This window comes from Urocampus carinirostris, chromosome 12 (genome assembly GCF_059441175.1).
Source record: "Urocampus carinirostris isolate Australia breed hairy pipefish chromosome 12, RoL_Ucar_1.0, whole genome shotgun sequence".
Lineage (NCBI taxonomy): Eukaryota > Metazoa > Chordata > Actinopteri > Syngnathiformes > Syngnathidae > Urocampus > Urocampus carinirostris.
In genome coordinates, this window is record NC_142360.1 from 26907396 (window position 1) to 26930674 (window position 23279).

At 40.9% G+C, this 23279-nt stretch overlaps 4 protein-coding genes and 1 pseudogene across 4 annotated transcripts; all 5 read right to left on the bottom strand.

Moving 5' to 3' along the window:
* Positions 1-209: 209 nt before the first annotated feature.
* LOC148355364 (induced myeloid leukemia cell differentiation protein Mcl-1 homolog) lies at positions 210-2617 on the bottom strand. The gene is made up of 3 exons (XM_088349752.1): positions 2348-2617; positions 573-823; positions 210-489 (listed from the first exon to the last, which is right to left on the bottom strand). The coding sequence occupies exons 1-3, from the start codon at positions 2604-2606 to the stop codon at positions 373-375; spliced, it is 627 nt and encodes a 208-aa protein (XP_088205878.1). The 5' UTR covers positions 2607-2617; the 3' UTR covers positions 210-372.
* A 1333-nt stretch (positions 2618-3950) lies between these two features.
* On the bottom strand, positions 3951-6411 carry LOC148355365 (induced myeloid leukemia cell differentiation protein Mcl-1 homolog). The gene is made up of 3 exons (XM_088349849.1): positions 6091-6411; positions 4316-4566; positions 3951-4232 (listed from the first exon to the last, which is right to left on the bottom strand). The coding sequence occupies exons 1-3, from the start codon at positions 6347-6349 to the stop codon at positions 4116-4118; spliced, it is 627 nt and encodes a 208-aa protein (XP_088205975.1). The 5' UTR covers positions 6350-6411; the 3' UTR covers positions 3951-4115.
* Positions 6412-7621: 1210 nt separating this feature from the next.
* On the bottom strand, positions 7622-7711 carry LOC148355366 (U2 spliceosomal RNA; annotated as a pseudogene).
* Positions 7712-7924: 213 nt separating this feature from the next.
* LOC148355367 (induced myeloid leukemia cell differentiation protein Mcl-1 homolog) lies at positions 7925-10372 on the bottom strand. Its single transcript, XM_088349732.1, has 3 exons — positions 9982-10372; positions 8288-8538; positions 7925-8204 (listed from the first exon to the last, which is right to left on the bottom strand). The coding sequence occupies exons 1-3, from the start codon at positions 10238-10240 to the stop codon at positions 8088-8090; spliced, it is 627 nt and encodes a 208-aa protein (XP_088205858.1). The 5' UTR covers positions 10241-10372; the 3' UTR covers positions 7925-8087.
* Positions 10373-11914: 1542 nt separating this feature from the next.
* On the bottom strand, positions 11915-15275 carry LOC148355368 (induced myeloid leukemia cell differentiation protein Mcl-1 homolog). The gene is made up of 3 exons (XM_088349689.1): positions 14947-15275; positions 12278-12528; positions 11915-12194 (listed from the first exon to the last, which is right to left on the bottom strand). Exons 1-3 carry the CDS (start codon positions 15203-15205, stop codon positions 12078-12080), a joined length of 627 nt encoding a protein of 208 aa, XP_088205815.1. The 5' UTR covers positions 15206-15275; the 3' UTR covers positions 11915-12077.
* Positions 15276-23279: the final 8004 nt, after the last annotated feature.

Genomic DNA, 23279 nt, shown 5'->3' on the forward strand with positions numbered 1-23279 from the left:
ACTTTTTGACAAGCCAGCTTTTGTTGTCCCCAAGCGGCTCACAATAAATCTGCTTTGTAAAAATATCATTTTAAAATAGTATCAGCACAATTAATTGTATCTACACCTCCACAAATTAGACATAGATGTCTGTTTAGCCACAGTGGGAAGCCATTTATTCATGCACTAAGAAGACATATGGGTATCAATGAAAACTTTCAGCAAAATGGTTCATTTTTGCATTTTTATTGTTCATGAACAATGCATAGATAAATATTCAAATACATAAATATCAGAATAAAAGAAAGATAAAAAGAGAATAAGAGAGTCTGTGACTAAGTGGGATTGATCACCCCACTAAACGGCGCCATTTGAATGTCAACCTTCTTTTCTTCACATGATTTTTCTGAGCAATGCTACAATGCTGCTCACACCAAGAAAGGCCAAGAGGACGTTCCTCACGGTGGACTCAAGAGTTTCTCTTTCTTGGAAGAAGTCAACAAATCCGTGCTGATGAGGAAAAATAAAACAAATATGAGTTGGAGAGTTCAGAAATTCCCCACAATATAGGGCGCATTTAGTGTATCACTTACCCAAGCACTGTGCTGCTCAAGCCAGGAGCGCTGATGTGACAGCAGGTATTTGGAGATCTGCTCGGCCACAAGCTCCACACGGTGCGCCTGTTGCTTTTCTTTGAGGGCCAGAGACACAGAAGCACCGAAGGCCAGCAAGGTGGCAATGCGACCCCAGTTGGTGGTCCCGTCCTCAAATTGACTCGAAGCCACCTTGTCGATGAACGACAAGTCACATCCTTGCTCATCAAGCGAAAGCGAGTTGATGTGGCCTTTGAGACAGAAGGAAACAAGAATATGAAAACACGCTGCATTATTTTATTTGAATAGTTGCCTTTTGCACATATAAAACTCTTGAGTATGATTCTACTTGCCTTGGATTAAAATTTCCCCCCTTTCCCAGAATCCCTTAACCACCTTCAGCCAAGTGGAACATTTTACCTACTTTTGCATACCCGTTAACAATCAATGTACAAATACTGTACTCGGAAATATTTGTTCTTTGTCCAATTTCCATTACTGATCTTCACTTATTGAGCCTCAACTCTGAAAAGACTAAATACTAATTGTTGGTCTGTCATCTACGCAACATTGTACAAATTTGCCCTTGGCTGTCCCCGTCTCATGCAGAGATTATAATTGACGGGTTTGTTAGCTCCCGTCTCGATTCTTATCATGTACTACTCTCCGGTCTCCCAAAGTCCAGCATCAAGAGCCTGCAGCTGGTACAAAATGCTGCAGCGAGGCTTTTAACTAAGACAAGAAAGTTTGATCACATTGGCCCGATTTTAGCTCACCCACATTGACTCCCCGTTAGCTTAAGATATGATTTTAAGCACTAAATTAAGACACTAAAATGTGAATAAATTTATGTTTCAAACAAGTTCATTCATTCATCTTTTCATTGCTTTATTTTATGGGAAAAACAACAAAGTTTCAATTTATGGGATTTATGAAGTGGATTAGCAAAAATAAATTTGCAGTTTTTTTTTACCCCTTTAGCTTTGTAGCCATTACTACCTTATTAGCTATTTAGCAAGGTATCTAGCTAACTTTTGACATTTTTTTGCAAGCTGTCTTGCTGACATTTAATCTTTTTTGCTTGTTATCAAGCTAGATTTTGGCCTCCTTTCTAGCTAGCTAGCTTTTTTTAGCTTTCTATCTGGATATTTAGGTGCTTTTGTTTTACTCTTTTATCTAGCAATATAGTTATCTTTTAATTTTAGTACGCATTGACCTTTCTAGCTAACTATCAAGCAAGTTTTATTTTTTAGCTTTTTAGCAAGCCATCTTGCTAAATTGATTTTAGAAATATGCATTTTGCTCTAAATGGTAACAAAAGTGGCTCTCAGCTTGAAAAAGCTTGGAGACCCCCGATGTAGATGTAGGTTAATATGCTTAAAATAGTCAATTCCTAAGAGTCATTCTTTGAATAATCCCCATGACTACGCAAACTAATTGAAATTCATTGTGTTGAAACCAGGATACGATCGACATTTTAGTTAACTGACAATAACTGATGTTTGTACTTCAGATACAAAAAACAGTGAATGTTAACTGATCAGACAGGAAGGAGCAACGCATTATTAACGTTTAGGTGAAGCATACGTTTACTCTTACATGAGAAGTTATCAACCAATAATAAGAATTAATACAGGATTGACATTTTTACGTTTGATTCGAAAAAGCTTTGTGCATGTTAACGGTAGTATGACACCCTGAAGTATATGGAGATGCGACTAACGGATTAAAATGCAACTCTAGCAAAATTTGCAGTAAATAGAATATTGGCTTACCGTTGAATAGGAACCTGTGCTTTTCCACCATTGTGGTCACGACCCTCTTCATGGTTGCCAAGGCTTTATGGTTCCCTGCGGCGGTTGACAGCCCGGCATATTCGCTTAAAAAGCAGATGATGAGTTGCCTTGTGTCGGCCTCCAGGACGTCGGGGCCGGAGAGGCTCTGGAGCTCTGCCATGTCGGTCTGCATTGGTGTCGTGGCTCCTTTCAGCATCTCGGGTGCTTGCAAATGGATTTCTACTCGTTCAGCTATCATAACGACTCTAATGATGCAGTGGCAAACTTCACGATTTAAATAGTAAATCCGCAGGGACCGTTACTGCCAATCAACCTACACATGAAAGAGCCAAGACGCTGATTGGCTAGAGTCCTCGAGGCCTAATAATAGACGCGGCCAGTTTTTTTTTACCGTGCAGTAAATGAGAGAAGATGCTGATTGGCTGAATTCTTCAATGGGCGTACTCAAGTTTGCTACTTGCAACCTACTGTACATAAGAGAATACGCTGATTGGCTGGATTCTTTAATGGGCGTGCTCAAATTTGCTACTTGCCAACAACGGATAGTAAATGAAAGAGAAAAGACGCTGATTGGCTGGAATCTTCGATGGGCGCGCCCAGGTTTGCTACTTGCCAACAACCTACTGAACATGAGAGAATACGCTGATTGGCTGGATTCTACAATGGGCGTGCTCAAGTTTGCTACTTGTCAACAACGTATAGTACATGAAAGAGAAAAGACGCTGATTGGCTGAAATCGTCGATGGGCGTGCCCAGGTTTGCTACTTCCCAATTACCTACTGAACATGAGAGAATACGCTGATTGGCTGGATTCTTCGATGGGCGCGGCCAGGATGTTTCTGGGGAACTTTTCTTTTAAATTAGTATTTTTAGAGTTAACCAATGTTTTTCAGTGTTTGTGAACTGGTTGGGTGAATATGCAATTTTATTTATTTATCAATTATTTTATTTTTGTTATTTCATTTTGACATTTTCTAATACGAATGATGTAAAGTGGTATTGCAGCCAATTTAGCATTTATAGAAAACACTGAGGCAAAATGTGAATTGCACAATGAGCCCGCTTCTTAACAGGCGAGCTCGTGCTGCCCCCAAGCTGCCAAAACTGGATCTGCTTTGTTAAAGTGCCATTTTGCAAACTTTTGAATTTAAATAATAAATCCTCAAGAACCGTTACCTGAAACGGAAAATGCTGATTGGCTGGATGTTTTTATGGGCAAGGCCAGGTTGTTGCGAGGTGATTTTTTTTTCTTCGTTTTGCTTTTTTGGTGGTTGCATACAGATGTAAGGTCAAAAGTGTTTTGTTTGTTTCAAGCGGCCAAATTTAGTTTTTATGGACAACACTGATGCAAAACGTGGATTGCATGGTTCGCCCACTTTTTGACAAGCCAGCTTATGTTGTCCCCAAGCCGCTCACAATAAATCTGCTTTGTAAAAATGTCAATTAAAAAAGTATCAGCACAATTAATTGTATCCACACCTAAACAAATTACAGATAGTTGTCTATTTTACCACAATGGTAGGCCATTTATTCATGCACTAAGAGGACCTTTGGGCATCCATAAAAACTTTCAGCAAAATGGTTCATTTTTGCATTTTTATTGTTCATGAGCAATGCAAAGTTAAATATTCAAATACATAAATAACCGAATAAAAAGAAAGATAAAAAGAGAATAAGAGAGTCTTTGACTAAGTGGGATTGATCACCCCACTAAACAGCGCCATTTAAATGTCAACCTTCTTTTTCTTCACATGATTTTCCTGAGCAAAGCGACAATGCTGCTCACACCAAGAAAGGCCAAGAGGACGTTCCTCACGGTGGACTCAAGAGTTTCTCTTTCTTTGAAGAAGTCAACGAATCCGTGCTGATGAGGAAAAACAATACAAATATGAGTTGGAGAGTTAAGAAATTCCCCACAGTATAGGGCGCATTTAGTGTATCACTTACCCAAGCACTGTGCTGCTCAAGCCAGGAGCGCTGGTGTGACAGCAGGTATTTGGAGATCTGCTCGGCCACAAGCTCCACACGGTGCAACTGTTGCTTTTCTTTGAGGGCCAGAGACACAGAAGCACCGAAGGCCAGCAAGGTGGCAATGCGACCCCAGTTGGTGGTCCCGTCCTCAAATTGACTCGAAGCCACCTTGTCGATGAACGACAAGTCACATCCTTGCTCATCAAGCGAAAGCGAGTTGATGTGGCCTTTGAGACAGAAGGAAACAAGAATATGAAAACATGCTGCATTTTTTTATTTGAATAGTTGCCTTTTGCACAAATAAAACTCTGATTATGATTCTGCCTGCGTTGGATTAAAATGTTCCCCCTTTCCCAGAGTCCCTTAACCACCTTCAGCCAAGTGGAACATTTTACCTACTTTATCATACCCGTTAACAATCAATGTACAAATACTGTACTCGGAAGTATTTGTTCTTTGTCCAATTTCCATTACTGATCTTCACTTATTGAGCCTCAACTCTGAAAAGACTAAATACTAATTGTTGGTCTGTCATCTACACAACATTGTAAAAATTTGCCCTTGGCTGTCCCCGTCTCATGCAGAGATTATAATTGACGGGTTTGTTAGCTCCCGTCTCGATTCTTATCATGTACTACTCTCCGGTCTCCCAAAGTCCAGCATCAAGAGCCTGCAGCTGGTACAAAATGCTGCAGCGAGGCTTTTAACTAAGACAAGAAAGTTTGATCACATTGGCCCGATTTTAGCTCACCCACATTGACTCCCCGTTAGCTTAAGATATGATTTTAAGCACTAAATTAAGACACTAAAATGTGAATAAATTTATGTTTCAAACAAGTTCATTTATTCATCTTTTTATTGCTTTATTTTATGGGAAAAACAACAAAGTTTCAATTCATGGGATTTATGAAGTGGATTAGCAAAAATAAATTTGCAGTTTTTTTTACCCCTTTAGCTTTGTAGCCATTACTACCTTATTAGCTATTTAGCAAGGTATCTAGCTAACTTTTGACATTTTTTGCAAGCTGTCTTGCTGACATTTAATCTTTTTTGCTTGTTATCAAGCTAGATTTTGGCCTCCTTTCTAGCTAGCTAGCTTTTTTTAGCTTTCTATCTGGATATTTAGGTGCTTTTGTTTTACTCTTTTATCTAGCAATATAGTTATCTTTTAATTTTAGTACGCATTGACCTTTCTAGCTAACTATCAAGCAAGTTTTACTTTTTAGCTTTTTAGCAAGCCATCTTGCTAAATTTATATTTTAGAAATATGCATTTTGCTCTAAATGGTAACAAAAGTGGCTCTCAGCTTGAAAAAGCTTGGAGACCCCCGATGTAGATGTAGGTTAATATGCTTAAAATAGTCAATTCCTAAGAGTCATTCTTTGAATAATCCCCATGACTACGCAAACTAATTGAAATTCATTGTGTTGAAACCAGGATACGATCGACATTTTAGTTAACTGACAATAACTGATGTTTGTACTTCAGATACAAAAAACAGTGAATGTTAACTGATCAGACAGGAAGGAGCAACGCATTATTAACGTTTAGATGAAGCATACGTTTTACTCGTATGTGAGAAGTTAAGAACCAATAATAAAAATTAATATAGGATGGACATTTTTACGTTTGATTCGAAAAAGCTTTGTGCATGTTAACGGTAGTATGACACCCTGAAGTATATAGAGATGCGACTAACGGATTAAAATGCAGCTCTAGCAAAATTTGCAGTAAATAGAATATTGGCTTACCGTTGAATAGGAACCTGTGCTTTTCCACCATTGTGGTCACGACCCTCTTCATGGTTGCCAAGGCTTTATGGTTCCCTGCGGCGGTTGACAGCCCGGCATATTCGCTTAAAAAGCAGATGATGAGTTGCCTTGTGTCGGCCATCAGGACGTCGGGGCCGGCGAGGCTCTGGAGCTCTGCCATGTCGGCCTGCATTGGTGTCGTGGCTCCTTTCAGCATCTCGGGTGCTCGCAAATGGATTTCTACTCGTTCAGCTATCATAACGACTCTAATGATGCAGTGGCAAACTTCACGATTTAAATAGTAAATCCGCAGGGACCGTTACTGTCAATCAACCTACACATGAAAGAGCCAAGACGCTGATTGGCTGGAGTCCTCGAGGCCTAATAATGGGCGCGGCCAGTTTTTTTTTTTTACCGTGCAGTAAATGAGAGAAGATGCTGATTGGCTGAATTCTTCAATGGGCGTACTCAAGTTTGCTACTTGCAACCTACTGTACATAAGAGAATGCACTGATTGGCTCGATTCTTTAATGAGCGTGCTCAAGTTTGCTACTTGTCAACAACGTATAGTACATGAAAGAGAAAAGACGCTGATTGGCTGAAATCGTTGATGGGCGTGCCCAGGTTTGCTACTTCCCAATAACCTACTGAACATGAGAGAATACGCTGATTGGCTGGATTCTTCGATGGGCGCGGCCAGGATGTTTCTGGGGAACTTTTCTTTTAAATTAGTATTTTTAGAGTTAACCAATGTTTTTCAGTGTTTGTGAACTGGTTGGGTGAATATGCAATTTTATTTATTTATCAATTATTTTATTTTTGTTATTTCATTTTGACATTTTCTAATACGAATGATGTAAAGTGGTATGCAGCCAATTTAGCATTTATAGAAAACACTGAGGCAAAATGTGAATTGCACAATGAGCCCGCTTCTTAACAGGCGAGCTCGTGCTGCCCCCAAGCTGCCAAAACTGGATCTGCTTTGTTAAAGTGCCATTTTGCAAACTTTTGAATTTAAATAATAAATCCTCAAGAACCGTTACCTGAAACGGAAAATGCTGATTGGCTGGATGTTTTTATGGGCAAGGCCAGGTTGTTGCGAGGTGATTTTTTTTTTCTTCGTTTTGCTTTTTTTGGTGGTTGCATACAGATGTAAGGTCAAAAGTGTTTTGTTTGTTTCAAGCGGCCAAATTTAGTTTTTATGAACAACACTGATGCAAAACGTGAATTGCATGGTTCGCCCACTTTTTGACAAGCCAGCTTATGTTGTCCCCAAGCCGCTCACAATAAATCTGCTTTGTAAAAATGTCATTTAAAAAAAGTATCAGCAAAATTAATTGTATCTACACCTCCACAAATTGGGGTTTGGGGTTTTTAAGGGTTATTTAGCTATCTTCGTTATTCATTATCCATTATCCGTTATCGGTCAGTTCATAATACACTACAAAGCCTAGGAGCCGGGACACTTACTCTCAGCCAAAAGGCCAAGCTAAGGTCCTAGCCCTAAAGCCTTGCTGCGATCATTGCGAATGCACCGTTCCCGGAGGTACTGCAATACCGGGCCGATGCGTGGAGTGGACAGAGCAAGCTCTTATTCCATCTCCAGAATGCAAAAATCAAAGCCTAGGAGTCGGGACTCTTAGCTCTTATAGTACGCAATTCTGAACAAATCCATTGACAATAACAGCTAGAACCACAGTCGGCTTATCTACAACTTCATAGATAATTCACAAATTCAGAACCGCAGTACACATCTGTTTAGCCACAGTGGGAAGCCATTTATTCATGCACTAAGAAGACATATGGGTATCAATGAAAACTTTCAGCAAAATGGTTCATTTTTGCATTTTTATTGTTCATGAACAATGCATAGATAAATATTCAAATACATAAATATCAGAATAAAAGAAAGATAAAAAGAGAATAAGAGAGTCTGTGACTAAGTGGGATTGATCACCCCACTAAACGGCGCCATTTGAATGTCAACCTTCTTTTCTTCACATGATTTTTCTGAGCAATGCTACAATGCTGCTCACACCAAGAAAGGCCAAGAGGACGTTCCTCACGGTGGACTCAAGAGTTTCTCTTTCTTGGAAGAAGTCAACAAATCCGTGCTGATGAGGAAAAATAAAACAAATATGAGTTGGAGAGTTCAGAAATTCCCCACAATATAGGGCGCATTTAGTGTATCACTTACCCAAGCACTGTGCTGCTCAAGCCAGGAGCGCTGATGTGACAGCAGGTATTTGGAGATCTGCTCGGCCACAAGCTCCACACGGTGCAACTGTTGCTTTTCTTTGAGGGCCAGAGACACAGAAGCACCGAAGGCCAGCAAGGTGGCAATGCGACCCCAGTTGGTGGTCCCGTCCTCAAATTGACTCGAAGCCACCTTGTCGATGAACGACAAGTCACATCCTTGCTCATCAAGCGAAAGCGAGTTGATGTGGCCTTTGAGACAGAAGGAAACAAGAATATGAAAACATGCTGCATTATTTTATTTGAATAGTTGCCTTTTGCACAAATAAAACTCTGATTATGATTCTGCCTGCGTTGAATTAAAATGTTCCCCCTTTCCCAGAGTCCCTTAACCACCTTCAGCCAAGTGGAACATTTTACCTACTTTATCATACCCGTTAACAATCAATGTACAAATACTGTACTCGGAAATATTTGTTCTTTGTCCAATTTCCATTACTGATCTTCACTTATTGAGCCTCAACTCTGAAAAGACTAAATACTAATTGTTGGTCTGTCATCCACGCAACATTGTAAAAATTTGCCCTTGGCTGTCCCCGTCTCATGCAGGGATTATAATTGACGGGTTTGTTAGCTCCCGTCTCGATTCTTATCATGTACTACTCTCTGGTCTCCCAAAGTCCAGCATCAAGAGCCTGCAGCTGGTACAAAATGCTGCAGCGAGGCTTTTAACTAAGACAAGAAAGTTTGATCACATTGGCCCGATTTTAGCTCACCCACATTGACTCCCCGTTAGATTAAGATATGATTTTAAGCACTAAATTAAGACACTAAAATGTGAATAAATTTATGTTTCAAACAAGTTCATTTATTCATCTTTTCATTGCTTTATTTTATGGGGAAAACAACAAAGTTTCAATTCATGGGATTTATGAAGTGGATTAGCAAAAATAAATTTGCAGTTTTTTTTTACCCCTTTAGCTTTGTAGCCATTACTACCTTATTAGCTATTTAGCAAGGTATCTAGCTAACTTTTGACATTTTTTTGCAAGCTGTCTTGCTGACATTTTTTGCTTGTTATCAAGCTAGATTTTGGTCTCTGAATATTTAGATGTTTTTTTTTACTTTTTTTATCTAGCTATATAGTTATCTTTTAATTTTAGAACGCATTGACCTTTCTAGCTAACTATAAAGCAAGTTTTTATTTTTTTAGCTTTTTAGCAAGCCATCTTGCTAAATTTATAACAAAAGTGGCTCTCAGCTTGAAAAAGCTTGGAGACCCCCGATGTAGATGTAGGTTAATATGCTTAAAATATTCAATTCCTAAGAGTCATTCTTTGAATAATCCCCATGACTACGCAAACTAATTGAAATTCATTGTGTTAAAACCAGGATACGATCGACATTTTAGTTAACTGACAATAACTGATGTTTGTACTTCAGATACAAAAAACAGTGAATGTTAACTGATCAGACAGGAAGGAGCAACGCATTATTAACGTTTAGGTGAAGCATACGTTTACTCGTATGTGAGAAGTTAAGAACCAATAATAAAAAATAATATAGGATTGACATTTTTACGTTTGATTTGAAAAAGCTTTGTGCATGTTAACGGTAGTATGACGCCCTTAATTGCCACCGACAGATTAAAATGCAACTCTAGCAAAATTTGCAGTAAATAGAATATTGGCTTACCGTTGAATAGGAACCTGTGCTTTTCCACCATTGTGGTCACGACCCTCTTCATGGTTGCCAAGGCTTTATGGTTCCCTGCGGCGGTTGACAGCCCGGCATATTCTCTTAAAAAGCAGATGATGAGTTGCCTTGTGTCGGCCTCCAGGACGTCGGGGCCGGCGAGGCTCTGGAGCTCTGCCATGTCGGCCTGCATTGGTGTCGTGGCTCCTTTCAGCATCTCGGGTGCTCGCAAACGGATTTCTACTCGTTCAGCTATCATAACGACTCTTATGATGCAGTGGCAAACTTCACGATTTAAATAGTAAATCCGCAGGGACCGTTACTGTCAATCAACCTACACATGAAAGAGCTAAGACGCTGATTGGCTGGTGTCCTCGAGGCCTAATAATGGACGCGGCCAGTTTTTTTTTTTACCGTGCAGTAAATGTGAGAAGATGCTGATTGGCTGAATTCTTCAATGGGCGTACTCAAGTTTGCTACTTGCAACCTACTGTACATAAGAGAATGCACTGATTGGCTCGATTCTTTAACGGGCGTGCCCACGTTTGCTACTTGCCCACAACCTACTGAACATGAGAGAATACGCTGATTGGCTGGATTCTTCAATGGGCGTGCTCAAATTTGCTACTTGTCAACAACGTATAGTACATGAAAGAGAAAAGACGCTGATTGGCTGAAATCGTCAATGGGCGTGCCCAGGTTTGCTACTTCCCAACAACGTATTGTACATGAAAGAGATAACACGCTGATTGGCTAGATTCTTCGATGGGCGCGGCCAGGATGTTTCTGGGGAACTTTTCTTTTAAATTATTATTTTTAGAGTTAACCAATCTTTTTCAGTGTTTATGAACTGTTTGGGTGAAAATGCAATTGTTTTATTTATTTTTTAATTATTTTATTTTTGTTATTTCAATTTGACATTTTCTAATACGAATGACGTAAAGTGGTATGCAGCCAAATTTAGCATTTATAGAAAACACTGAGGAAAAATGTGAATTGCACAATGAGCCCGCTTCTTAACAGGCGAGCTCGTGCTGCCCCCAAGCTGCCAAAACTGAATCTGCTTTGTTAAAGTGCCATTTTGCAAACTTCAGAATTTAAATTATAAACCCACAAGAACCGCAGCACGGCGGCGCAGTGGTTAGCGCTTGTGCGGCACAGTTCATGTCATGGGAACCTCCTGCGTGGGTTCAAATCCAGCTCCAGACTACCTGTGCGGAGTTTGTATGTTCTCCCCGTGCTTGCGTGGGTTTCCTCCGGGCACTCCGATTTCCTCCCACATTCCAAAAACATGCATTTCAGGTGAATTGGCCGGTCCAAATTGTCCCTAGGTGTGAATGAGCGAGTGAGTTGTCTGTCCCCGTGTGCCCTGCGATTGGCTGGCAACCAGTTCAGGGTGTCCCCTGCCCACTGTCTGGAGATGGCTGGGATGGGCTCCAGGCTCCAGCCCCCCCGTGACCCTAATGAGGATAAGCGGTACGGCTAATGAGATGAGATGAGATGAGACCCACAAGAACCGTTACCTGAAACGAAACACGAAAGAGCCAAAATGCTGATTGGCTGGGGTTTTTTGTGGGCGCGACCAGGTTGTTGCGAGATGACTTATTTCTTCATTAAACCTTTTTTGGGATTGCATTTAGATGTAAGGTCGAAAGTGTTTGTTTGTTTGTTTGTATTTAGTTTTTATGGACAACACTGGACAACGTGAATTGCATGGTTCGCCCACTTTTTGACAAGCCAGCTTATGTTGTCCCCAAGCCGCTCACAATAAATCTGCTTTGTAAAAATGTCATTTAAAAAAAGTATCAGCAAAATTAATTGTATCTACACCTCCACAAATTAGACATAGATGTCTGTTTAGCCACAGTGGGAAGCCATTTATTCATGCACTAAGAAGACATATGGGTATCATTGAAAACTTTCAGCAAAATGGTTCATTTTTGCATTTTTATTGTTCATGAACAATGCATAGATAAATATTCAAATACATAAATATCAGAATAAAAGAAAGATAAAAAGAGAATAAGAGAGTCTGTGACTAAGTGGGATTGATCACCCCACTAAACGGCGCCATTTGAATGTCAACCTTCTTTTCTTCACATGATTTTTCTGAGCAATGCTACAATGCTGCTCACACCAAGAAAGGCCAAGAGGACGTTCCTCACGGTGGACTCAAGAGTTTCTCTTTCTTGGAAGAAGTCAACAAATCCGTGCTGATGAGGAAAAATAAAACAAATATGAGTTGGAGAGTTCAGAAATTCCCCACAATATAGGGCGCATTTAGTGTATCACTTACCCAAGCACTGTGCTGCTCAAGCCAGGAGCGCTGATGTGACAGCAGGTATTTGGAGATCTGCTCGGCCACAAGCTCCACACGGTGCGCCTGTTGCTTTTCTTTGAGGGCCAGAGACACAGAAGCACCGAAGGCCAGCAAGGTGGCAATGCGACCCCAGTTGGTGGTCCCGTCCTCAAATTGACTCGAAGCCACCTCGTCGATGAACGACAAGTCACATCCTTGCTCATCAAGCGAAAGCGAGTTGATGTGGCCTTTGAGACAGAAGGAAACAAGAATATGAAAACATGCTGCATTATTTTATTTGAATAGTTGCCTTTTGCACAAATAAAACTCTGATTATGATTCTGCCTGCGTTGGATTAAAATGTTCCCCCTTTCCCAGAGTCCCTTAACCACCTTCAGCCAAGTGGAACATTTTACCTACTTTATCATACCCGTTAACAATCAATGTACAAATACTGTACTCGGAAATATTTGTTCTTTGTCCAATTTCCATTACTGATCTTCACTTATTGAGCCTCAACTCTGAAAAGACTAAATACTAATTGTTGGTCTGTCATCCACGCAACATTGTAAAAATTTGCCCTTGGCTGTCCCCGTCTCATGCAGAGATTATAATTGACGGGTTTGTTACTTCCCGTCTCGATTCTTATCATGTACTACTCTCTGGTCTCCCAAAGTCCAGCATCAAGAGCCTGCAGCTGGTACAAAATGCTGCAGCGAGGCTTTTAACTAAGACAAGAAAGTTTGATCACATTGGCCCGATTTTAGCTCACCCGCATTGGCTCCCCGTTAGCTAAAGATATGATTTCAACGTTCTGCTGGTATCATACAAAATCATGCATGGACTAGCTCCCTTATATCTTTAAGATTTAATTTCGCCCTTTGTTCCGGTCCAGAGCCGCAGCATACTTTTTAAATCCAGGCTTTAAACACATTTGGGATATAGCTTATGAAAGTCCTATATTTCATGTTGATGATTGTTAATGACCGTGTAACCTCTATTGCAACCTGTTCATCCTAGAAGGGAGATTACCTCATGTGCGGTCCCCTCTCAAGGTTTCTTAAATTTCTCATGCTGAAGTTTTGAGTTATCCCTTGACCTCATGTAGGTCTAAGATCAGGGGGTGATATAATAATATTCTGTAGTCTGTACAGCCCCTTGAGACTTCTTGTGATTAAGGGCTATACAAATTAACATGACTCGACTATGTAGACCAGGGGTGTCCAACATGGTCCCCCCTAGGGACAGTTGAGGTTCCCAGCAATGTTTTTCTGAGAATAGCTCACCAGTGCTGGGTCATTGTGATTTTCTAGTAAAATATTTTTTTTATTGGTTGACTGAGTCATTCAACCCTATTTTCTTTAATAATTACCCTTGTAGCAACATAGTAACAATGTGTTGTTATTTTGTAAATTAAAATAAATTCCAGTTCATGGGCTTTATGGACAAAGCAAATCTACTCAAGTATTGAAAATGATTTATAAGCACTAAATTAAGAGACTAAAATGTGAATACATTTATGTTTCAAACAAGTTCATTTATTCATCTTTTCATTGCTTTATTTTATGGGAAAAACAACAAAGTTCCAATTTATGGGATTTATGAAGTGGATAAGCAAAAATAAATTTGCATTTTTTTACCCCAGCTCAGTAGCCTAGATGGTAAGGCGCCCGCTTTGAGACTGGGAGGTCGGCGGTTCGCGCCCCGGCCGAGTGATTCCTAAGACTTAAAAAGTGGTCGGCGGCGCCCTCTGTTGGCTGCGGCTGCATCGGCTCGCTACAACGGGTCAGGTGCAATCGACATTTCATTCTGTCTACATTGTTACACAGAATGACAATACAAGGAAATTATTATTATTATTATTATTGTAGCTAGCCATTACTACCTTATTAGCTATTTAGCAAGGTATCTAGCTAACTTTTTACTTTTTTTTTGCAAGCTGTCTTGCTAACATTTAATCTTTTTTGCTCTTTATCAAGCTAGATTTTGGCCTCCTTTCTAGCTAGCTAGCTTTTTTTTAGCTTTCTTTCTGAATATTCAGATGTTTTTATTACTCTTTTATCTAGCTATATAGTTATCTTTTAATTTTAGAACACATTGACCTTTCTAGCTAACTATCAAGCAAGTTTTATATTTTAGCTTTTTAGCAAGCCATCTTGCTAAATTGATATTTTAGAAATATGCATTATGCACTAAATGGTAACAAAAGTGGCTCTCAGCTTGAAAAAGCTTGGAGACCCTCGATGTAGATGTAGGTTAATATGCTTAAAATAGTCGATTCCTAAGAGTCATTCTTTGAATAATCCCCATGACTACGCAAACTAATTGAATTAATTGTGTTAAAACCAGGATACGATCGACATTTTAGTTATTTGACAATAACTGATGTTTGTACTTCAGATTAATACAAAAAACAGTGAATGTTAACTGATCAGACATGAAGGAGCAACGCATTATTAACGTTTAGGTGAAGCATACGTTTACTCGTATGTGAGAAGTTAAGAACCAATAATAAAAAATAATATAGGTTGGACATTTTTACGTTTGATTCGAAAAAGCTTTGTGCATGTTAACGGTAGTATGACACCCTGAAGTATATAGAGATGCGACTAACGGATTAAAATGCAACTCTAGCAAAATTTGCAGTAAATAGAATATTGGCTTACCGTTGAATAGGAACCTGTGCTTTTCCACCATTGTGGTCACGACCCTCTTCATGGTTGCCAAGGCTTTATGGTTCCCTGCGGCGGTTGACAGCCCGGCATATTCTCTTAAAAAGCAGATGATGAGTTGCCTTGTGTCGGCCTCCAGGACGTCGGGGCCGGCGAGGCTCTGGAGCTCTGCCATGTCGGCCTGCATTGGTGTCGTGGCTCCTTTCAGCATCTCGGGTGCTCGCAAATGGATTTCTACTCGTTCAGCTATCATAACGACTCTAATGATGCAGTGGCAAACTTCACGATTTAAATAGTAAATCCGCAAGGACCGTTACTGTCAATCAACCTACACATGAAAGAGCCAAGACGCTGATTGGCTGGAGTCCTCGAGGCCTAATAATGGACGCGGCCAGGTTTTTTTTACCGTGCAGTAAATGAGAGAAGATGCTGATTGGCTGAATTCTTCAATGGGCGTACTCAAGTTTGCTTCTTGCAACCTACTGTACATAAGAGAATGCACTGATTGGCTCGATTCTTTAATGGGCGTGCTCAAGTTTGCTTCTTGCCAACAATCTACTGCACAAGAGAGAATACGCTGATTGGCTGGATTCTTCAATGGGCGCGCTCAAGTTTGCTACTTGCCAACAACGGATAGTACATGAAAGAGAAAAGACGCTGATTGGCTGGAATCTTCGATGGGCGTGCTAAAGTTTGCTACTTGCCAACAACGTATTGTACATGAAAGAGGTAATACGCTGATTGGCTGGATTCTTCGATGGGCGCGGCCAGGATGTTTCTGGGGAACTTTTCTTTTAAATTATTATTTTTAGAGTTAACCAATGTTTTTCAGTGTTCGTGTGAAAATGCAATTTTTAAATTTATTTTTTAGTTATTTTTATTTTTGTTATTTCAATTTGACATCTTCTAATACGAATGACGTAAAGTGGTATGCAGCCAAATTTAGCATTTAAAGAAAACACTGAGGCAAAATGTGCAAGCTCGTGCTTCCCCCAAGCTGCCAAAACTGGATCTGCTTTGGTTTAAGTGCCATTTTGCAAACTTCAGAATTTAAATAATAAACCCACAAGAACCGTTACCTGAAACGAAAGATGAGAGAGCCAAAACGCTGATTGGCTGGATGTTTTTATGGGCGCAGCCAGAGGCGTGTTCAGGAGAGTAATCAGACATGTAGTCGCTTGTTAATCGCTTGCCGCGCACTGCTGAACGTTTTGTAATCGCTCACTGTGATTGCCTTACTGATCCAAAATGGCCGACGACAGTACAATGGATTTCGTTCTACAGCTTGCTTTGAGCGAGTTGGCTTATATGAGCGACAGTTCGCATATTGACACAGTTAAGGTTATCCTAAACGCAGTGGAAGGGTCATACCTGTCTTGCATTGTTCACAAACATTACCAGGCAATGTAAGACGATATATTACATCGCCAACAGCACTCGTCAGGGTGAGATCCTCCATCTTCTGCACTGTCGACGCCATGTTGGAAATCAAAGTAAGCGGTCTTTCTCCAGTGATTACTCGGGCACGCGAGCGCTCAATAATCATTGGCCGTTCAGAAGCTAGCGATAGCTAGCGATAGCAATCGCTCACTCTCCTGAACACGCCTCAGGTTGTTGCGAAGTGACTTTTTTTTCTTCTTCGTTTTGCTTTTTTGGTGGTTGCATACAGATGTAAGGTCAAAAGTGTTTTGTTTGTTTGTTTCAAGCGGCCAAATTTAGTTTTTATGGACAACACCGATGCAAAATGTGAATTGCCTGGTTAGCTCCACTTTTTGACAAGCCAGCTTATGTTGTCCCCAAGCCGCTCACAATAAATCTGCTTTGTAAAAATGTCATTTTAAAAAAGTATCAGCACAATTAATTGTATCTACACTTAAACAAATTACACATAGTTGTCTATTTTACCACAATGGTAGGCCATTTATTCATGCACTAAGAAGACGTATGGGCATCCATAAAAACTTTCAGCAAAATGGTTCATTTTTGCATTTTTATTGTTCATGAGCAATACGAAGATAAATATCCAAATACATAAATAACAGAATAAAAGAAAGATAAAAAAAGAATAAGAGAGTCTTTGAGTAAGTGGGATTGATCACCCCACTAAACGGCGTCATTTGAATGTCAGCCTTCCTTTCCTTCACAAGATATTCCTGAGCCAAGTCAAGTCAAGTCATTTTTATATGTATAGCCCTTAATCACAAAGAGTCTCAAAGGGCTGCACAGGTTATTGCACAGACTATTATTACAGACTATTATTACACCATCCCCTGATCTGAAACCAACATGAGGGCAAGGAAAAACTCAAAAACCTCAACATGAGGAAAATGAAGAAACCTTGAGAAGGGACCGCACATGTGGTAATCCCCCTTTCAGGATGACCTGGCTTCAATGGATGTTGCAATAACAAATAATACACAGATATTGTCAACAAAAAATATAGGTTATTCATATGCTATAGAGTAGAAGTGTGTTTTAAGCTTAGATTCAAACATTTCTACAGAGGTTGCAGATTGGATCTCAGGGGGAAGAGCATTCCACAGCACCGGTGCCCGGATGGAGAACGCTCTCGAACCTGCGGAACTCTTCTTGGCTCTTGGGATCACCAGTAGATCAGCGCTTTCAGAACGAAGGCTCCGGACCGGAATACAGGGGGAAATTAAATCTGTAAAATATGAGGGAGCAAGTCCATGCATGATTTTGTATAACACCAAGATAACCTTAAAATCACATCAACACTACAATGCTGCTCACACCAAGAAACGTATCGTGATTTTCAACCACTGTGCCGCGACACACTAGTGTGCCGTGAGAGATCCTCAGGTGTGCCGTGAGAAATTATCCAATGTCACTTTTAAAAATTAAAATTGTATAATACATTTATGAATAATTTTCGGCAAATATGATGTCACTGTCAAGCGTCTGTGCGTCTGGGTATTATGAATTATATAGTAAATAAACATAATGTTCAGTGTCATTTTACAACAGTTTTGGTTAGTGGTGTGCCGCAAAATTTTTCCAATGTAAAAAACATGCCCTGGCACAAAAAAGGTTGAAAAACACTGATATAGTACATGAAAGAGAGAAGACGCTGATTGGCTAGTGTCTTCGATGGGCGCGCCCGGGTTTGCTACTTGCTAACAACCTACTGTACATGACAGAGAGAAGAAGCTGATTGGCTGGATTCTTTATGGGGGTGTCCATGTTTTTACTATGCCAATCAACGTACAGTACGGTACCTGAAAGAGCCAAGACGCTGATTGGCTGGATTTCTTGACTTCATATATGGGCGCGGCTCCTGGCCAGGGTTGTTGTCAGGTGACTTTTTCTTTTGGATACAATTAATGTCTCTTTTTTGCATTGGCTGTTTGAGCATAGATGTAATGTCGAAAGTTTTTTGTTTGTTTATTGCAAGTGGCCATACATTTTAGCTTTACACCGTGAACTTATCCAGGGTATTGGGAGTTTGAGTGCTTGTTGAAGGGGAAAATTAGTGCCATGAGAACATTTAACTGGTGGACGAAACGAATATTGCTAGAATATGATATAATGAAGTTGTAAATGTATTTAATTGCTGTTATAAGTGTCAATAAATATTGTTCGAACCTCATATTGTTAGAAAATGACATAATGAAATTGTGAATATGTTTAATTGCTGTTAAAAGTGTCGATAAAAATTGTTCATACCTCATATTGTCAGAACATGATACAGTGGAACCTCGGTTTTCGACCATAATCCGTTCGAGAACCCTGTTCGCAAACCGATTTGTTCGATCACCGAAAATCGTTTTTCCCATTAAAAGCAATGTAAAATCGTTTTAATCCGTTCCATCACCCTGAATGTTTACCATGAACGTAAACATGAAGCTAACCCAGGCTAATCGTACGTTCGCATTAGCGTAATCTTCCGTACGAAAGATTACGCTAACATGAACGTGTAAAAATAAAAAAATTTGGTCGTTTATACGTCATTTAGCACCCGGGTCTCCACAAAAAGTGGTGAGCGGTTAAAGGATAAAGAAAATAATTATGAATAGGATTTCTTACCTTTGTGGTGGTCTGCAGAAGCCATGCTCTATTCCCTCGAAAGAAGGGAAACTCGCACACCTTCTTCATTTTGCTATTATTTCTTTCTTAAATGCAATAGTTGTACGCACTACTCTTCTTTTTTCACCTGTAGCAACTTTGCTGCTTGCACCGACCTTCTTCGGAAGCATAATTAGGGGCTAAAACACTCCGTTCACCGATATTGAAAGCGAAAAGAAGTGCGTGCGCACGTCATAACAGTTCTTCACGAGGGGTGGGGGCAATCTACACGATCTACACCCGTACGCCGCTCAGCATCGCACCCTAGCGTACCGGCGTTCGAACTCCGATTTTTTGAATGAAAAGCGAAGCAAGAATTTCTGGAGAAAATTTTGGGTCGAGAACCGATTTGTTCGAACTGAGAGGCGTTCGAAAACCGAGGTTCCACTGTATAATGAAATTATGAATGTGTTTATTTGCTTTTAAAAGTGTCAAAAAAATTGTTCAAATTCAATCCACAGTTAAATTTCCCAGGGGATAAAATAAACTCTCTTCAAATAATAATAATGTAAATAGTCGATAAAATGCAGTTAGTTTTTCGTTACATTTATTTAATACGTCAATACAAGATATATAAATATATTAATGTATAAATAATAATGAGTCATACCTAAGACTTAAACATTGGTACCCGTTGCCTGCCTGCTTGGCATTAGGGGTTGGAATTGGGGGGTTTGGTCACCTAATGACTCCCAACATCTCAGTTGGGTTGAGCGAGGGGGCTGGGAATCCCCTCCTCTGAATCAATCTCCCAAAAAGAGTCAGAAATGACTCTAGCCACCTCCCACTAGGGGGATATGGCTGTGGTATATATATGTATAATAAATAATAATGCATGAGATGCATTAATATTTTCAACTAAAGCTCGTGAATGTAAATGCCATTAGTTATGGCACTGTTACTTATAATCATACATGATTTTGTACTCATGAAAAAAAATATTCAAATTTTTTATAAATTATTATGAGCACAATTTATTGTATCTAAACATCAACACATTAGGTATAGTTGTGTGTTTTACCAAAGTAGTAGGCCATTTATTGGGTTTAAAAAACATACAAATCTGTCACTGTAGGGCTTTCACAACTTAAGTCAACAGCTTCTGTAGTAGATGTCACAGTTGGAGATGTGGTTGGAAAAACAAACGCATCAAGAACACATGTGGACAGCAATGAAAACACTCTCATTTTCACCTTTTTATTTTTCACGAGCAATAAAAATGATAAATATTAAAATATGTAAATAACAGAATTAAAGGATAAATGAGAGTTTTAGGAAGTGGGATTAGTCACCCCGCTAAACGGCGCCATTTAAATATCAGTCTCTCGTGAAAGGACAGCTTATTCTTTTTTTTTCTCTTTTTCTTCTTATCTTCTTGAGGTTTCTTTTCTCTAAAAAAAATTAAGGCGTTGCAAAGTTTGCAAGACGTGAGTGTGCGACTTTGATGAGTTCCGCTTCCACCCAGTCCCTGTCCGCCCTCGTGGACTCTGGCGCCGAGGTCAACATCTTGGACACGGCCTTAGCCCAGAGAATGGGGTTAGAGTTCGTTTCCCTCCCAACACCAGTTCCTGCCCAGGCTCTGGATGGTCACCTGCTGGGCACAGTGACACACATTACGCGCTAGTAAAGATGAGAACATCCGGGAAACATTTCGAAAGGATCCGGTTCCACCTGATCCCCTCCCCTGGGCAACTGCTTGTTTTGCGTCATCCTTGGCTGATTCGACACTGAAGGACAAGGGCGGTTCTGGAGTGGGGGGCTGAATGCCACCGGACCTGCCTTCACACAGTCTCTCATCCCATCCGCTCCAGACCTCCTCGCACAATGCCCTGTTGCCTGATCCGCCTGTCAGACTCATCCGTCTGTCTGCCGGCCATGCCTGTCTGTCCGCCTGCCATGCCCGTCTGTCCGCCTGATTCACCCATCTGCCTGTCTGACTCTTCTGCTCGCCAGTCCAAATCTTCTGCTCGCCAGTCCGACTCTTCTGCTCGCCAGTCCGACTCGTCTGCTCGCCAGTCCGACTCTTTCGTCTGCCAGTCCGACTCTTCCGACTCTTTCGACTCTTTCGACTCTTTCGACTCTTCCGATTCCTCCGACTCTTCTGACTCTTCCGACTCTTCTGACTCTTCTGACTCTCCCGTTTGCCGGGTGGACCCGTCCACTCTCCCGTCTGACAGCCCGACGCCTGCCTGCCAGTCTGGCCACCTGTCCTGACGTCCGTCTGCCTGCTCGCCCGTCTGCGACATCCATCTGCCGGGCTGCGACGCCTGCCTGTCAGCTCAGTCTCCTCCAGACCCTGCTTCTGCCACGCCTCCTGACGCTGACGATGGAGAATCGGTGCAATCCGAGAAGTACTGCTTTTTGGGATTACTTTTTGGGTTCCTATTTGTTTTTGCCTCCTGGAGCCGCCCCGATGTTTTGATAAGGCAGCTGCTCACTCGTTGGATTACTTTTGTTTTTTGGTGTTCCTGGTTTTGGACTCCTGGAGCGCCCCCTAAGGTTTTGCTGGGGCGGCAGTTCGCCCGTGGATTATTTTTCTTGGCATTCCTGTTTTTTGGGACTTCTGGAGCCATCCCTTGGGTTCTGTCATGATCACTGATTCGGGGCACCTGCGGCTGCCCCGTTGGTGCCAACAGCCCTGGTCGCTGATTGGCTCCCTACCACTTTTTAAACCCCCCGGCTCTCTGTTACCAGCGTCAGACCATTCTGCCAACCTACGCTTTCAGCTAGGCAAGCTCTGTACCTTTTGACAATCTCCTGCCCTTTTTTTCCTGCCTGATTCCTGTTCCCGACCTGTTTCCGGACCCGTTTCTGCCCTGCTCTTCCGTCCCGGCCATCGACCTGTTTTGCCCCGTTGCCTGCCTGATACCTGTTGCTGACCTCTTTTCTGGACTCGTTACCGCCCTTGCTCTCCCGTCCCAGTTATCGACCAGTTTTCCCGCTGCCTACGACTATTCTCGCTCGACACGGAATTTCCACTTCCGCGTTCTTGCCATCAGCTACCCGTGTCCGATCATCAGATCGTGGAAGCAAATACTGCTCTCTTTCTCACTAAAACTGAGTAAAAACGAACGCTATTGGGTCCTGTCTCCGTTTCTGGCCCATGACAATTTGAGTGTCACACAAAAGCGATCAAACAGACCACACAAAATGTGTGTTTTTCCCCATCTTTTTTATTCCTTTTTAGTTTTACATTTTTCTTTTTTTGGTTTCTTCTTTTGTTTCTATTTTTCCTGAGCTTTTTATTTCATTTTTCCTGACTTTTCTTCTTTTGTTTTCTACTTTCCCTTTCTTTATTTACTTTATTTTCCCCCTTTTCCTAGCATGTTAATTCTTCATTTTTTGCTTATTCCTTTCCTTCTTCCTTTTTCTGTCTAAAAATATTTTTTTCCTTTCTCTGTCTCTCTTTTTTTCTCTTTTTTTTTCTTGTGTCTCTTTTTTCCTATTTTTTTGCTTCATGTTCACCCTTCTGAGTCATGTTGTGCATAATCTTAAATAATAATCCGTAATGTATGGAAGGAAGCAACAAAAAAAAACCTGAAGAGCTGTTTGTGTGCCGAAAGAGCAAGCTCTTTTTGGTTAGCCGAGCCAAAAGGCTGGTTCACTAAAAAAGACCGATACTTGTGCGGCAACATTGACGCAGTCACGTAGCTAAGAAATTTTATGTTTATCAGGAGACCGGAACAGACCAGGAAACCCCAGAGCATTTGTTTCAGTTATTTATTTAAGGAAGCGTTCAGGGCTTGGGGGAGAGGTGATGGCCGTCAGACGTCAGCAGCGGCGCCGGAGAGATAGCTTCAGATCGAGTGGCCAATCGGAGTGCGGAAATCAGGCAGGTTGAGTTTACCGGGGCTGGAGAGGAGATCGAAGCATGGGGCGGAAACAGGTCGGATCGGAGGCAGGCAGAAACAGGTAAGCAGAGTTCTTAGACGAACGGGAAATTAGGAGAGTCACACAGAGTTAAAAATGTACACTCTGACTAGGAAACCTGGGCGCAGCGCGCTTAAGAGCGAAGGGCCAGCCAATCAGAAGGCGCCCAAATGATTGCTCCAGGGGATCAGAGTTAGTAATCATGACAATGTTAGCTACGTAGTCTGACTGTGCTGGCAATAATTAAAGTAAATCACACTTTTCTTGCTCTGTATTATAATGGATAATCAAAGTAAACCACATGTGTCTTTATGCATTTTAATTTTTTGGTGTTAAAAAATAATTCAATAATAATCTCATCTCATCTCATT

What these genes read in the sequence shown, in the direction of transcription:
- LOC148355364 (XM_088349752.1), bottom strand. Translation starts at nt 2,606, where the DNA reads ATGATAGCTGAACGAGTAGAAATCCATTTGCAAGCACCCGAGATGCTG. An exon ending in GCACAGGTTCCTATTCAACG is followed by an intron (nt 824 to 2,347) that starts GTAAGCCAATAT and finishes TCTGTCTCAAAG; the next exon opens with GCCACATCAACTCGCTTTCG. An exon ending in TTGAGCAGCACAGTGCTTGG is followed by an intron (nt 490 to 572) that starts GTAAGTGATACA and finishes TTTCCTCATCAG; the next exon opens with CACGGATTTGTTGACTTCTT.
- LOC148355365 (XM_088349849.1), bottom strand. Translation starts at nt 6,349, where the DNA reads ATGATAGCTGAACGAGTAGAAATCCATTTGCGAGCACCCGAGATGCTG. An exon ending in GCACAGGTTCCTATTCAACG is followed by an intron (nt 4,567 to 6,090) that starts GTAAGCCAATAT and finishes TCTGTCTCAAAG; the next exon opens with GCCACATCAACTCGCTTTCG. An exon ending in TTGAGCAGCACAGTGCTTGG is followed by an intron (nt 4,233 to 4,315) that starts GTAAGTGATACA and finishes TTTCCTCATCAG; the next exon opens with CACGGATTCGTTGACTTCTT.
- LOC148355367 (XM_088349732.1), bottom strand. Translation starts at nt 10,240, where the DNA reads ATGATAGCTGAACGAGTAGAAATCCGTTTGCGAGCACCCGAGATGCTG. An exon ending in GCACAGGTTCCTATTCAACG is followed by an intron (nt 8,539 to 9,981) that starts GTAAGCCAATAT and finishes TCTGTCTCAAAG; the next exon opens with GCCACATCAACTCGCTTTCG. An exon ending in TTGAGCAGCACAGTGCTTGG is followed by an intron (nt 8,205 to 8,287) that starts GTAAGTGATACA and finishes TTTCCTCATCAG; the next exon opens with CACGGATTTGTTGACTTCTT.
- LOC148355368 (XM_088349689.1), bottom strand. Translation starts at nt 15,205, where the DNA reads ATGATAGCTGAACGAGTAGAAATCCATTTGCGAGCACCCGAGATGCTG. An exon ending in GCACAGGTTCCTATTCAACG is followed by an intron (nt 12,529 to 14,946) that starts GTAAGCCAATAT and finishes TCTGTCTCAAAG; the next exon opens with GCCACATCAACTCGCTTTCG. An exon ending in TTGAGCAGCACAGTGCTTGG is followed by an intron (nt 12,195 to 12,277) that starts GTAAGTGATACA and finishes TTTCCTCATCAG; the next exon opens with CACGGATTTGTTGACTTCTT.